Genomic DNA, 16059 nt, shown 5'->3' on the forward strand with positions numbered 1-16059 from the left:
TTGAAATTAATGTGAATGGTTTTATGAATAACTGTGTGCATGGTTCAGTGCATCTTCTGTTACAACGGCTGCAGCTCAGGCACTACAAATTACACATTACTACAAAAATATAATAAATTTGGGCAAAGGAAACAAAATTAGCACTAATGTTAGAGTCGATATGTAGTTATATAGTGAACAATTGTATAAAACATGTACACGCAGAGATAGAAATGTAAGTGTACCTAACTTTATGATTCATTGAGCCCCTTTTGCATCAATGATACAACGTACTGACAATTCTAACACATTTGTTCTACAAGTAACTGCAATCTCACGTGGACTGTTGCAATAGTTGATGTCTTAAGCCCATTATATGCTGTCCATCAGTAATTCATGGTGCTTGAACTGTACCATAAAGCTTGTAAATTTAAACACTGCATTTATGCAAATACTTAGTTGTATATCGTCTAACCAGAAGAGCTAGTTATAGAACATTGCAAAAGACCAACAGCAACATGGAAAATGATGCTTTACATAATAGGTTGATCAGAAGTGAATGAAATATCATTGTAAGTGTGTCACTAGCAGAATGCACATAGTCCTTTGAAAAGTGATTTTTTTCGAATTTGATCGCTGTGATACTTTGTGCATTACAAGTTGGTAATGTTCTACCATTTGTGCATTGAAAGTAAAATACAAATATGAGTTTGACTTGTAAGATTTGGTAAATTGGCAAACTATTGTGAAAGTATGTTACACCTTATGAAAGTATGTTCATGCACATAAAGGTGCATTAAATTTGAATAGTTTTGTTGATGTGGGATATTGTTTGTGACTTGTGAACATATATTTAAATTATATCTGACGTCATATCGTGTGGTACCTCATGTGTCATAGAAGTTTTAAAGAGAAGTAAGCAACTTCATAAAGGAGACTAGCAGTAACTAACAGTCTACAGAGAATACCTGATAGTGCTAGATGGCATTTGCTTCTGTATTGTCTGCAGACTTGAAATTTAATATATACAAAAATGCAATCTTGTTCAATTACATTATGTTTTAAATCATGACATAGAAACGGTTTCAAGTACAATTACAGTAATATTTTTATGGACCTTGAACAGTTCTGTCAGAGTCCATTTTAGTTTGTCTTTATACTCATACAGGGAAGATATATATTTTGTGAATCCACAGTGACATTTTAGTATGTGACACAAATACAACTTGTTTATAATTTTATTAATGCATGTTTGGAATATAAAAACTAAACATTTTTTTTCAACATTCTTGCCTCACTACATGATGAATCGGAGTCATTGCCTAATGTCACCTTCTTCTTATATAGAATCATAGTATTTGCTTCATTTGACTTGCGACAATGTAGTGCAATAATTATTCAGAAGTTGTAAATGAATACAAGTGAAGGTCTTTGTGGTCACTAAACACTTGTGCATCCAAATTGTGTTGGATTCTTGTGATTTTTGCTTTCATTTTCAAGGTCAATCATGTTTTCACCATGCTAATAAATTGCATGTACCGGTACATGTGTGATGGAAGCTTCACTGTCACAACAAACACTTTGTAAACTTTGCTTGACATAAAGTACAATTTTACATAATACCTGTTGCCAAAACCTAAACGAAAGCTAATGACTGTGACAAGTAGTGTGTTAATACACTGGAAAGTACTCAAAACATCAGGGAACTATAACATCATATTGACTGAACTGAAAGGTTAACAATAAATGACAAATGACACACATGATATTTGCCATGCATTTAACAGGCATTGTGTAAATTGACTTTGGTAATTTTGTATAATTTACATACTCAGTGGCGGGAATCAGTTTAGCACCCTCTTTGGTGAACCTCTAACTCAGCCTCTCTCTGATCCTTAATTCCTGCCTTTTGCTCAGTCTGCTCGTTCATGGCAGTAGTGTTTCACTAAGAGTTTTTCACGTCTTAGTCGACGTTCTGCCGCCCGATGAGACTTTGCAGCATTTGTAAAGTACCCGTCTATGAACATAAGAGCCCCACTGGTCAAGATTGTACCGTTAAACCCCAGTGCGGTGTAAACCTCCGCAAATGTAATAATCTCCACAAATGTATAACAACCACAATTGTAATAAAATGCACCCATAAATGTAATATCGCCCATAAATGTAACAAAAATCAACCATAAATGTAATAAAAACACCAACCACAAATGTAATAAATGGTAACCATAAATGTAATAAAAAAAACACCATAAATGTATACTTATCAACCATAAATGTAATAAATCTATTTGTCGTTGCAATTGAGGAATTAGCCATTAAATATTGATCTATGTAATAAGGAAAGCAACTCCACACATTACTTCATGTCTTAATTGTTTGGGTTTGGTGTTTTTGCATATTTGAAAGTGTATTTTACGTTTCCCTGTTTTGTGTACAGAACTGATTGGCCATGGCTAGACACAGCTGTAAAATAATCGCAATCATACCAATCCATAATCCAATAACACTAGGTCAAAATTTGTAAGACAATAGTTGTAAACATAGACACAAAACAGCACAGAACAGACAGTAAATAGACGGTATACAAACAAAGTCAAATTCATGAAAGAAAGATATATGGACCTCTGGCCAATGTTAATGTGAATGTCAGTGCAGTCTCTACTCCAGAGTGGGGAAGACTTATAACACTACAATCCTTTCACGCCGTTTTTCGAAAATTTGCGTACTTTCTTAATCAATTGCCTCAAATTTGTCTTCAGTGGATAAATTGTGTGGAATAATCGATAGATTATCTGTATTCCTATGTTGTCCCACTTGAAGTTTGTTCCTTCACTAGAGATGCCAGGAGTCTAATTTGTTCTACTGTTTTCAAGGTAGTGTTCGTATTGTTTTTTACTAGATTGAAATATATGTTCTCATCAACATGTTTTGTGTCGTAAGTTTTTGTTATAAGGTTTTATATTTCTCTGTTATTTGTTCTGAGTCATCTGTCATAAACTTTGTGTGGTATCACTGGTTGATGATTATTTTGACGCTACCTTATTATGTAATTATCAGTGTCTAGAACTGCTGTTCCACTTCCATTATCTAATGGTTTGATCAGTACCTCGCCGATTTCTGATAGCGTTCTCAAAGTATTCTATTCTGTGTTTCGGAAAGGAAACCTAGTTTCAGGAAAGTATGCAGTAACATTACACTAGTCTTATTAAAATTATTATTTACTCAGGACATTGATAAACAAATGGTCACATATGCAAGTTCAAGGTTATTACATTTATGGTTGAGTTTTATTACATTTATGGTTAATTTGTTTATTACATTACTGTGGTTGCGGGTTTTTACATTAATGGTTGACTATTTTATTACATTTCTGGTTGATTTTATTACAATTGTGGTTGATATTACATTTGTGGAGATTATTACATTTGTGGAGGTTACACGGTGTATAAAACACCCTTACTCATCGAAAATTCATAACGGCGCTTGAGTGACAACTTGCAACAGCAAGGTAGACCGCTCCTTGAAAATCAGCTGAAGCGATTCTCCAACAAACACTGTTGGCATACCATAAACGTAGACTGTTTCATAAACACATAGGCCATACAGGTATCCGAAAAGTTTCACAAGCATTTTAAAATTACAACAATCAGGGGAAAAAAGCTTTCGTAACAAAGGAAATGGCCCCCAGGGAACAGTCATTCCGTGATTCAAACAATTGTCAATCATTCAGTGACGCACAGAGGTGTAAACTTGTCAAACATTTGCTGTGCATATGAGAACAATTACGGTTTAGAGTTACATATATATTGGCATGCACACACAATGAAAACTTCGTGGTTGTCATAAACTTTTTACTAACAAGCGTTTTATGATGCAATGACATCACAAAAGTGAGCCACTTTCGGTCATGCGACTTAGCAAGAGATGAGTCAATACTGGTACGATGTATTCTTGCGAAAAGTGCGTACACTGTATTTTACAGAAATGCAGGCAGAGTCATCGAAAACAACTAGCCTCTATGATCAATTTCATTACAGTCAGTCAAAGAGAGCTACTTTTTTTTAAACAGCCCCCAAATCTACGCCGAAAGTACCGGTATGCTACAGTCGCTTTTGATATAAATGCTAGCCCGAACGGCCGTATGGTTTCTGTATATGTACACGTGTTCTCACACATGGTAATGACATGTCGTGTTCGGAGGGCTTGTAAGGTTTTGACATACCGGTTGCCCCAGTAACGTTTGGACTTCTGTTATGAGAATTAAACAAAGCTTGTAAGACATCAAAACAGTTGAAACATTGTATTTGTCAATGTTAGTTCGAGGTGAGCAAGTGAGAGCAGTGAGCGTCATCATCCGATCACTGTCCCTCTATCCGATCTTCTTTGAAAGGCTTAGGCCTAAGAGGATACGTTTGTCCAAGACCAGCTCATTGAGTTGGCACTACATCGTAAGATTCTGAAAAAGGTTGGACTTTAATTTCTTCAATAACGAAGATATCTATGAACCCAGTCCGTAGTTGATGCCATTGTTCCGAAAATAAACATTACTCTTGATGAGTTGTCCGGGGTCACCCTCAAAGCAACCGAGCAGCCGACTTTGATTGCTTACAGATATCATGGTACGCGAGATTCAGGAAATGTTGATCCTTCCGTGATGTAATGAACTTACTTTATTTTTTTTTATTTTAGCGATCGGTCATGACGTCGCGTCATTCACCTATTTCCCGCCATTTTTCCGACCATGTTTCTCAGTCAATGTTCTGATCGGTAATTCGTGATTTCAACATATGAAATTGCCAGCTATGGATTATTTTTAATGTTTATGTTTATTACTTTCTTGACGATTATTTCACTACATGTACATACCTTGCCATTTCCGTATGTAGATATGGCGGTCAGTAGCCGAATCATTCTTAAACGCGTACTGTATGATGACCCAAAACTTCAGTAAATCAACTCACCAAAAACTTCAGTTGATCAACTCAGCACGCTCCTGTTTTAATGAAATTGATATTTTTTCCTTCTTTCTTTTTTCTTTCGCGTATTACAAGGCTGTACCTAAGCTTATAGTCAGAGCATGATTTGAGAGCAAACAGATTACGCAGAAAATGCGAACGATAGCAACCGTTACCAACAGACTCATTATACAGAACCATGCCCCAAAATGCCCACCCAAACTTGGCATTAATCCGAATCCCGGTCCATTTCGCCCCGGGCTTTAATGTGATGAGTTAATCCTTTCAACTTCTGGTCGTCGCCCACTAAGTTGGCAGACAGCCATTCACCTCTACTTAGTGAAGCCAGAGAGGACCAAGCAGTGAAAAAGAAGACCAACCTAAAGGCAACCAGTTCCAAACGTGCTGACGATCCATCTTTTTTTAGCTCTACCTCATGGTCTTCTGATAGTACTCCCTCGGCCATAGTGACAACAGGTCCCTGCTGTTAGACTCCATCAAGAAAGAAAAACAATCAATTGGTTTGGGAACTTGAAATAAAGGAAGCCATGGCCTGGAATTCTCAACTGAAGCAGAAGCTAAAAAAACCGGAAAACTGCACATATGACTTCTCCGACCTCAATCCATTCAGTGAAAAAAGGCGAAAAGGTGATGGCTGCTGTAAGAAGGAAAAGAAAGAAGTTGGTGTTGTCTCATCAACATCCAGCTTTTCCATGTCCGACTCTGAGTCAAGTGAATTGAAGACAACGACCAGAGACACAAAGCAAAGAGGTATAGGCACTTAGATTACAAGGCATTCGCAGTAAAGATAAAAAAGAAAAAGCCAAAATCGGGTGCTTCGAGGAAGGCAGCTGATCAAGTGTTGTTTATTGTGCCATGGCCCTACAAGTTCACTTCAAAGACAAGTACTGGGAGTCTAGATGACCTTGGATTTTTCAAAACTATCACTTCCTGCCCTTGTGCGAGGTCATGGAGTCATCCATCATTTTCCATGAAGAGCCAGAAAGTCACAGACAGTACAGAGCAGAGCACCTAATAGACCTCCTCCTCACCTACAGGGGAAAACTGAACATCATATCGCTGCCATCCATGTCTATTCACACAGAAGGTACAATCCAACCACCCAGCTGATACTTGCCCTCACAAGCCTCAATGGGACAAAGACTGACTATACTGGTACTTACTAATCATGATCAGCATTGTTTTCTGCATAGACTTTCATGAAGCATCAGTGGAAAGTTCCAAATGATGAACAGTTCTGATCATTCAGCGCTTGATGTTTCTTCACGTTTCCGGTCTCCATAAGAGGAGGACTGTTGTCATCCACCGTCTGACGAGGATACTAGTCTTGCAGTGACTTGCCTACCATTTCAACCGACTAACTGATGCTATGGTCTCAAGTCTTGCCACTCAGTGTAACCTTTTTGTGCAATAACTGTATTAGTTTCAGGCTAATGACAATCCGACTAGTCGTAAAGGAGCGTTCCCCCAAGTTGTCTCCTCCAGTTGAGCCTCCGACTGCTAAAAGCTTACTCAGTTTTTGACATGCGATGCCTCTAGTTCCACAGAATCGTCCGTTCTACATTCTGCTGGTACTGACAGATTCATCGATTCCTTCAGTTATATTTACCATTGTTCACTGATGAACTTAACATAATATTAACACCAACACGGCATATTGCTTTAAGTGCTTCTACAATGTTAATATCAGTAGCTGTACTCTCAGTATAAGAAAAAAATTTGCCATGAAAGAAAATTTAAATTATATCACAATGTGTATTTAAGGTTGATATCTTCAAAAAACATCATTACAAGGAATCCAAATGGAAACTAAACTTTTGCCTGTGAAACTGAAGATATTTTTTTCCAGAAAAATGATGAGAGCAGTACATGAAAATATATTTTGACAAAACGACAATAAACATTATCAGAATGATGCTAGCCTATTATAATTACTTATATTACATTGTGAACATGTAGCTCTATGGAACTAAAAATTTCAAAGTAATCTGGCAATTTTTTCGTTGGAAACAATGTTTATTACAAAAAACCATGACAAAGTCATCAACATAACAAAATTGCTAGCATTGCTGTGATACCTTGCAACCTCAATGAATCAACAATATCTATCCACACACAAATATTGCAGTAGTGCTAGCAACTCAGGGTCTTTGTGTAGATTACCCAAATGAGTATCTTCAAAAAGAATCCCATCAGTTTTTCCGTCTCTTAATTCATGTACATTTTACAACTAAATGACGTAGTCAAAAAGTATGCCATTGCTTGAAGTGTGCAAATTGTGAATTTCTGGTGCTTCACATCTGAACATTGAAAGGAAAAGTGTGCCAGTTAGTGAAGTAATGATTATCTTCTAATTGACCAATACTACACACAGTAAACAATAGATTTCAAAGTTCTTGTAAACCATAAAATACAACTTTTAGCATGTTTAAGGTTGAGTATTGTAATAGGGGTTCATACAAAACAGGCCATACTGTATCTTACTATGAATTAAAAGTAAATATAGTCACAGCTGTGTGTACATCTCAGGTTATGATGTTGAAATATTCATATAAAGAGTTCTCAAAATAATAAGCTGTATTTTCTAAGAGTTTCTTAAAATACCATATTGCCTGTCCATGATGGGGTGATTGTCGTATAACTTCTATATAACATATGACAGACCCCATGAGCTCGCACAGCATTTGAGGGATACTGAAGTTATTTTAACGAGTGATGCGGCATATCCTGCGGCAGTACTTTTCACGAGCGAAGCGAGTGAAAGGTACAGCAGGATATGCCACATCATGAGTTAAAATAACTTCAGTATCCCTCAATGCTGTGCGAGCTCATGGGGTTCTGTTATTATTACATGATATTTTTTGTTCCTCTTATACAGCAAAATGCATCGCGAAGTGCACTAATATTACATAAGAAAATGCCAGTGATTCGCAGCCATTACGTTTCTGTATGAGGTCTCTGATTGGCTTGGCTAACACACGTCTATTCATATGTAAATTTATGAGGTCATCATCTTCGCTCGAGCTCATTCACTTGCCCATTGAAAACAAAACGCTGAAGTAGTACACGTAGATCACAAATCCTAACTTTTATTTCACAAAAAAAACCGGAGAAAACTTGTCATTAAATTACCTAAAGTTTGTTATATTTAAACAAACAGAGAACACTACACATCATATTTTGCTTTCAATAGAAGTGGCAAAATTTTGAAATCGGGGATCGTTTCAGTCCGAATTGTCAGAATAAATCACACATGGTCTACGGCGTTTACTTGTATTACTCGGAGAGATACAGGAGCCGGTCGACTTGGGACTTCCATCCCAGCAACGTTAAAGTGGAAATTAAAACTTCCACCATGTATTTGGGTATTGGCAAACATACTCATGCAGTTGAGGAACGTGATTCAGCGTATTCAAGTTGTTGCTTGTCATTACGGAAGGGTTTGATTGCTCTGGAACGACGGCGGTTGACGGTAACATCGCAGGAGTATGAGAATCGCGATCAGACGGCTGCAGTACTGCTGCTACTCGGTCGCGAGTCGTAGCTTTCCTGTACACCGGTTAGAATATTGCTCATCTGGCATTGGTTAGGTACAGCATACCTATTGAGACTTGACACATTTATATGTCCGCTAAGTTGTGCCGCGGTGTTTGGAGGAACGCCTGCATCGAGGAGTCGCTGAACACAAGCTTTGCGAGCGCTGTGATTACTGAGCTTACCGGTGAGTCCGGCCGCTTTCGACATCATCCGGGACATCGTCCCATGAGCGTGTTTAGCTTGTTGATTCTCATACGCTGGTTACGGAACCATATGCCTCTGTTGATGGTACCTGGAACATATTCAATGCCTAGATAGAATGGCGAAGTGGCAGATTTCATGTTATTGGTCTTCGCGAAGCGTAGGTCTTGTACGCGATAACGGGACATGTATCTGGAGAAGCCGGGGTAGCGTACGCTTTTGGGGCAAAACTTCGCGTATTGCCTGGTTCCCCTCGGCGAGTCTTAGTGAGCCTTTCGTTGTAGATGATATATTCCCCGTTTTCATCATGCCCAGGGAAACGTCACCCCATTCCATCTGATGGTGTTCATTACTGGCGCGAAGACTGAATAGTTTTGTGTTATTCAGCCAGAGGGTGTTAATTAAGTAACGACGATGCGGAGTGGACTCTGAGCTGACTGGCTTTCAGCAAAGTGTTCTCGTGTTCAGATGTTATCGCCTCGGACTTGTTTGGCAAGTTCCCCTTTCCTGCTGCCTTGAGCTGTTTGCGTTTCGCTGCCAAAGCACGACGACTTGATGCGAACGCTTCGTCACGGATAATGCTAGCACCATAATCATTATCACGCAAGCACCTTTTGATTGATTTCCGGCTCGTAGTCGTCGCCGTTCTTCTTCCTGATGCCGAGAAAAAATTCGCAAGGAGGGGATCAAGATCGGACGGTGGTATTTCCGTTAACGTATGTCTCTCTGTCTTCATTGTTAAATTTCCATTCTTCAAACACGGCGACCTCTCGCTTCGTTTTCAAAACGGTATTCTTGTTTTTGTGGTCGCCCACAAAAGCAGCTACTTCGTCCGCAGAGAAACTTACCAACCTCGGTTTCTCGCTAGCCGAAGTTGAAGTTGAAGGGCGTTCGACTTCTGGCTCCATCGCTGAGTTGCTGTTTTCGACTTCGAAGGCCTGCATTGTCGTTTTGTTCACACTTTCCTCATCATCTTGGTTATAAAATTCACTTTCAAAGTGTTTGACGTACACATAATTCACCCAGTCGTAATATTTATCCTCTAGCTGTTCCATGAACGGCAAAGTTTGCAGACGACAATATTTACAAATAGAAAGTAGTTCCCAAAAGATGTTGTTTATTAAATTTTCATATCGATGATATCATTTGCATATCGCCTAATAAAAAATACCAGTTTGTCACACGCGGTATTAATTTGGCAAATTATGATTTTGATCACTTTGTGACCAAATATTGCAATGAATTTGGTGTCAGACGTATCCAGTGTGCGAAATTAAGAAAAAATAGCTTCAGTTCAGAAGGGCCTGCACATAGCTATAGGACTAACAGGAGAATTTGACTTTTTTTCTAGCCATGTCGAATCCCCCACTTTCGGATCATAAAATGATATCAAACACCCAGGAGCCGGCAAATACAGGCTCATGCACTGGCTACATGTGGTTATGAAAGCGAGACTGTTTGTCTCTCATGACAGTCTATGGGAGATGATGTTCTCTACATGGCTGTGTAAAATTGTACACTGACCAGGGCATGTGATATTGTGATTTGAAAATGGTTGGCGAGCTGCAAATCACTTCTGAAATTAGAAAATGCGAGAGGTAGAAGAGTGAGTGAATAACTTAGTACCTTGAAAACAGTCATAAGTGTATGAATATTTTTTATGCAAACATTGATTACTACGTCCTTTTTAAACAGAAGGGAGAAAATACTTGGTATGTATTTTGATATGACGTATGGATTACTTTCAACATTGTTCAAATAAACAAATATGCTTAAATGTGGCCTCTGTTGCATTCATGAAGAAACAGATGAAGTTATACTTTTAATTAAAAGGACAAGTATCGTAACTTTTTCTCGATTAAAGAAATTGCAGACAACATGAATGGCAAACACCACTCGCGGAAATGAATGCATATTTTCTGATGGAAAAGTTTTGCCTGAGCAATTGCTGGGTCTCATCACTTTGAAAACTTAAAGTAATTAAAATGACTCTGAAAAGTTTGACAGACACTCGATACTGCTGAAAACTATCGACACGATCAGATAATGATACCGTAAAATCTTATATGACGTATTTTTGAGACATTTAGGCCTACAGCCCAGGATGACGGTTAGTTTTGCATGCCTGTCATAAAACGGTACCGCTATACATCGAGACTATTTGAAGCCCTACTCTTGGCCTCTGAGAGTATACATAACGGATCTTGCAACTCGACAAAACTGTTATGATAGGGCCGCTCTGTTTTATAAAATGTACACTTATTATCATGTCGATATATCGTGGTAACACTCGGCCTTGTGAACTTTGGTTAAAGACCAATGAGCAAGCAAGATGTTTTGGCGGTCCACAAATCAACGCAGCGAAACGTGAACTTGATTGTCGACTGCAAGTAGCACAATAGGGCTGTCATGTAACATCTAGTCCTTTTATCGGGCGTAGTTCAAAACCATTGAGGTAAAAAAAATACCTCCATGTTCGAAACCAAATATGATTAGTCAACAGCACTGAACTGTTTATGTTTTGAACGCTTAAATGGAAAATCAAAGCAAAGAAAACGAGTCAGTTTGATAAAACGAAGGGCTGTATTATGTATATTTGTGTACATGTAAATATCGAACACTTAAGGTGTAGAACTAGTGAAGTGATACTGGGTGTTGTTGTCATATGACACAGATATGCTAACATTACCAGGGTTACACTCACTAGACGAGTATTATTATAATATTGTGTCACATTGTTGCACAAAAATCAATTCATTCCATTGCTAGAATCTGCATGCACGGACATAATTCATACTGATCTGAAAGTAATCAGCTGCACCATGCTATGCGCGTCGATCGGAGAGATTAGACTCGAATGCAAAAAGTCGCAAGACAAAATTACTATGTTGCAACATTGTTAACCGCCACCCCTCCCTGTCTGGCGTACCATAGAGATCGAATTCCCAGTACCAGGACACGAAGTGCGATCAATATTCCCTGTTGCCCCGCACTTCCACAGTTGAAAACATTGATAGGTGCATGACATTCAAGTCTGAATCACATGGTTCAGAGTCAGTCATCTTCTGCATCTGTTACAGGTCTTGACGGAGAAATTTTCATCATTTATTCCAAATTTCAGTCGGTCATAAGGACCAACATGTTGCTAAAAACTTTTGGCCCGACAATAAATCTGTCAGTCTCGGACCGTCGACCGACGTTAATTTCGCACGCTGGACGTATCCCTTTTCCGTTATATGTGTACAGTGTGGGAATAAAATGTTAGAAATTACGTTTTTTCCAAAGAAAGACACAGGGATTACTTTAATTTTTGCTAATTTGCATATCAGCTTGTAAAAATACAGGTTTATTTTTTTCACGTGCAACTTGGAATACGGCAATACATATGTAATAATTCAAAGATCCTAAATTCAAAGAACTTAATCAATTGCAAAGCGATGGGCAAAGACTTTCTGAGGAACAGAATTTGAACAAAAACAACAATTGCATCCTCAGGATCACAGTTCGACTCTTTTGCCTAGTTAACTCACTATTATATGAACATTCTTTGGGACTTTATTACAATATTTCTTTGGAAGTTTATGTGAATGGTTTTATGAATAATTGTGTGCATGGTTCAGTGCATCTTTTGTTACAACAGCTGCATCTCAGGCACCACAGATTCTAAAATTTATCATATACAAAGGAAACATTGTTAGCAAGTCTTGATATTGATATCAGGTAACATAGTGAATGATAATATCTACCCACAAAGATAGAAATGTAAGTGTACCTAATTTTATGATTCATTGAGCCCTTTTTTGCATAATTGATACAATGTACTGACAATTCTAACACTATATGTAATTGCAATCTCACCTGACCTGTTGCAATAGTTGTCGTCTTTGGCCCATTATATGCTGTTCAATCAATAATTCATGGTGCTTGGTAAGACTTGTAAATTTAAACATTGCATTAAGCATCTATGCAAATATATAGTTGTGTATCTTGTAACTAGAAGAGCTAGCTATAGAACATTGCAAAAGACCAACAGCAAAATGGAAAAATAATGACAGTTGATCAGTAGTGAATGAAATATCATAGTAAATGTGTCACCAGTAGAATGCACATAGTCCTTTGAAAAGTGATTTTTTTTCAACTTTGATTGTTGTGATACTTTGTGCATTACAAGTTGGTAATGTTCTACCATTTGTGCATTGAAAGTAAAATACAAATATGAGTTTAACTTGTGAGCTTTAGTAAAATGGCAAACTATTGTGAAAGTATGTTTCACCTCATAAAAGTTTGTTAAATTTAATAGATTTGATGATGTGGGATTGTTTGTGCCACTTGTGAATATCAATTCATAATAAAGCTGAGGTCATATTGTGTGATACTTCCTCAGTCATAGAAGTTTTATGTTGGCTACATCCTATTGATTAATTACTAATTGACTTATTCATGACCTTTTGTAATAAGGGTAGCAACAGACATTGTTTTTACGTTTTAACTATCATGGAACTCATTTAATCACAGACCCATTAATGAACAAGACTCTATCCTCTCTAGGGACTTCTAATCAAAGTACCCATTCACAAGTGGGGACTGTTCATCAACGATGACTTGTTTAACTAAAACTTTGTGGAAGATTGGTATGTGTACATCATCCAGTATTTGCCTCTTACATGAATGGGAGTGCTGTTCCTCTGTGAAGTTACCAAAGAAATGAAATGATTGGCAACTTGCTGACACAGTAATAATATTATCAATACTTTCAAAGCAGAATCAATTAGGATTTTGTTTTTTGCAAGAAAAAAAAATGCTAGGCTTGGTATAATATAAAAGAATAAAGAAAAATTACCCGATTAGGGAAAATTACATCTATGCACTATAGCAGGCAGTGGTGATACTGATGGCTGCATGAAGTCAAGTGATGCAACTGAAGTTCAATGTGTGCATTTTGTAAATGTAAACAATGAATAATAAACAAATAGGTATCTTTAAAAATACAATTATTTCCCACAAATAATTTTCATACAAGTACAAATAAGGAGACTTTAAAACAATTAAACAATTAAAGTAGTATATATGATTAAAAGGAGAGTTGTGAACAAGTTGTATGATTTATTCCCCATCCATGTCTTTTGCCCTTTTCTGGCTTCTTTGTTTGTCATAGAATACCGGTACAGCATAAATATTGCTTAAAGCTACTGGAAAATAATCTTTCTACTTGACTTTGGAATCTGATTGCTGCCAGTTATTAATGTTCTGTTGTTATGACATAAATGTGTCAGGGAAAACTGAAAACGATCAATTATTTTATTAAATGTTTCATGTGTCTGCATACTAAGCGCCAAGTTTAAATCTTATGACACAAGTAAAATCTGAGGGCATTCTTTACCACTGAAACTTAGTTTGTTGAATACGCAATGCATAACATGGGAAGTTCAAAGATAAAAGAATAGGTCAAGTTTAGATTCATAAATTTCAGTTATTTTAAGGTAAATGAAATTGCTTATATTGACCATCTGAAAACAATATTCGGATATTAATGCTTTTAATAACCAGCGCCAATGTTGAATCAAATATATGAACTATAGATGACATATAAGCAAATGATTTACTCACTCATTTTGACTGACTAGGTCTGATTTAGGAAGAAAACTGATGTCTGCAAATTTATCCTGGTAAAACATTTGGCTTCATACATAATGCTATATTTACACTATGTTCCCGGCGACCATGGCAGTCCCGTTTCAGGCCACCATGGACAAAATGGGATGGATGTGAGACAATGTGGAAGGACGGAATGGGCAAATGTGACTAGCCGTGATTGCCATGGTTTCCGTCCAAATTTTGAAAATTGTGACGGTACGGATGAGAAACCTGGTAGGCCATAGTAAAATGGGCTGAACGCAAGGAAAGGTGACAGAGCAAAGTAGACCGTAACAAAACTTGGAGATTGTCCATAGTAGGACAGGAAGCAGGGCAATATCATGGTCCTTTCAAGTTTTGCTATGTTCTTCTATGGTTAGTTTGCATTTTGTCACAATTGCTTCCGGGATTCTGCACGTTTTGTTATGGTTCTCACGGCAAGCGAAATAATTCTCACTTTGCAGCAAACAACAGGGACTAGGATGAGGAGCTACCCAACAAACCTGAACAGAAAATGCTGGGCTAGCACAACATAATTTAGATATTAATTATATTACGCAATCTAGGAAGAAAAAGTATGTCCATTGCTTCTATTTCCTCATACACTTCTATATGCCACCAATATAGCAAGACACAAAGATACATTCGTCAAAGTTTATCAATTTCGTAGTGAAAAAGTTTGTTTACAGGAGTAAACACTTCCATTTTGTTAGAAATATTGAAATAATGAGCTTACATGATGCGAATTAACTAATATGCATTGCACTTATTGTTCCAGACTTTTATAATTAACTTTTTGAACCTTACTCAATCGTATGGCAAAGAAAATAGTCACTACAATTCAGTTTACATGCCCAACTGTGAGCATTGCATGCATTTTAAAGAAAACACATAGGTAATTTGAATATATGCAAATTTAATCCATTTGCACCACTTAGATTTTCCTATACTTTTTATATGATATTAGTGGGACCTTCCCAAAGCTCATGGTGAAGAAATATTTTATGTTGCAATTAGTCCTAAGTTAAACCCTAAATTGACTGGACTATATAAAGACAATATTTGTAATTAACAAATAATGAATATGTTTTTGTTTTGTTTTGTTTTTTGTTTTTTAACTCAATAGCTTTCGTGATAATGTGTGTCATGGTTCATTAACCGAAGATAAATTGTAACTCAGAGTCTGTATTAGTGTATTTCTCAAGAGTATAATTTTAGTCTTTTTGAAAGCTGAATCAGACTACCTTAATTATGTATGCAAACAAATGAGGTTTACTGTTACAGTTCAAAACAATGCAACATTAAATTTTATATGTGGTCATCACAAGAGTTATGCATCATTTGAAAATCAAATAAGAAATGGTTAATTAGGATCAGATATCCCAGTTTTGTAACAAATAAAGTGTAAGACATTGTTATAAATTGGGTATCAGAGCAGAAAAGTAGATCATAACTGCAGTTTCAAAATATCTAGCTTTAGTAAAATTACAGGCACATTGACTCTGAAAAAAACATTTATATAAGCAACACATAACAAGTACTAGGTTTAATTTTGTGTCTGTTGATCAAGTTTTCAAATGTATCTTCAATAACGTTCATGGCATTATGTTAATTTGTTACAATTTAAGCTCTGATTACGAGTGGAAACATTGCAAGTACAAAGTTTAATGTATTAGAGATTCAAAGCAACTTGTCATTATCTTAGGCTAAACAATTTCTTCCACAGTTACTT

At 37.0% G+C, this 16059-nt stretch overlaps 1 protein-coding gene across 1 annotated transcript in view; it reads left to right on the forward strand.

Annotated features, from left to right (window-relative positions):
* Positions 1–5469, forward strand: part of LOC139123891 (26S proteasome non-ATPase regulatory subunit 10-like) — a 29438-nt gene extending 23969 nt beyond the window's left edge. The window contains exon 6 of the mRNA XM_070690042.1: positions 5386–5469. Within this exon, the coding sequence (XP_070546143.1) occupies positions 5386–5469 (84 nt within the window). The remainder of the gene's footprint in view (positions 1–5385) is intronic.
* The last annotated feature ends 10590 nt before the right edge of the window (positions 5470–16059 follow it).

Source organism: Ptychodera flava (assembly GCF_041260155.1).
Source record: "Ptychodera flava strain L36383 chromosome 23 unlocalized genomic scaffold, AS_Pfla_20210202 Scaffold_23__1_contigs__length_28996876_pilon, whole genome shotgun sequence".
Lineage (NCBI taxonomy): Eukaryota > Metazoa > Hemichordata > Enteropneusta > Ptychoderidae > Ptychodera > Ptychodera flava.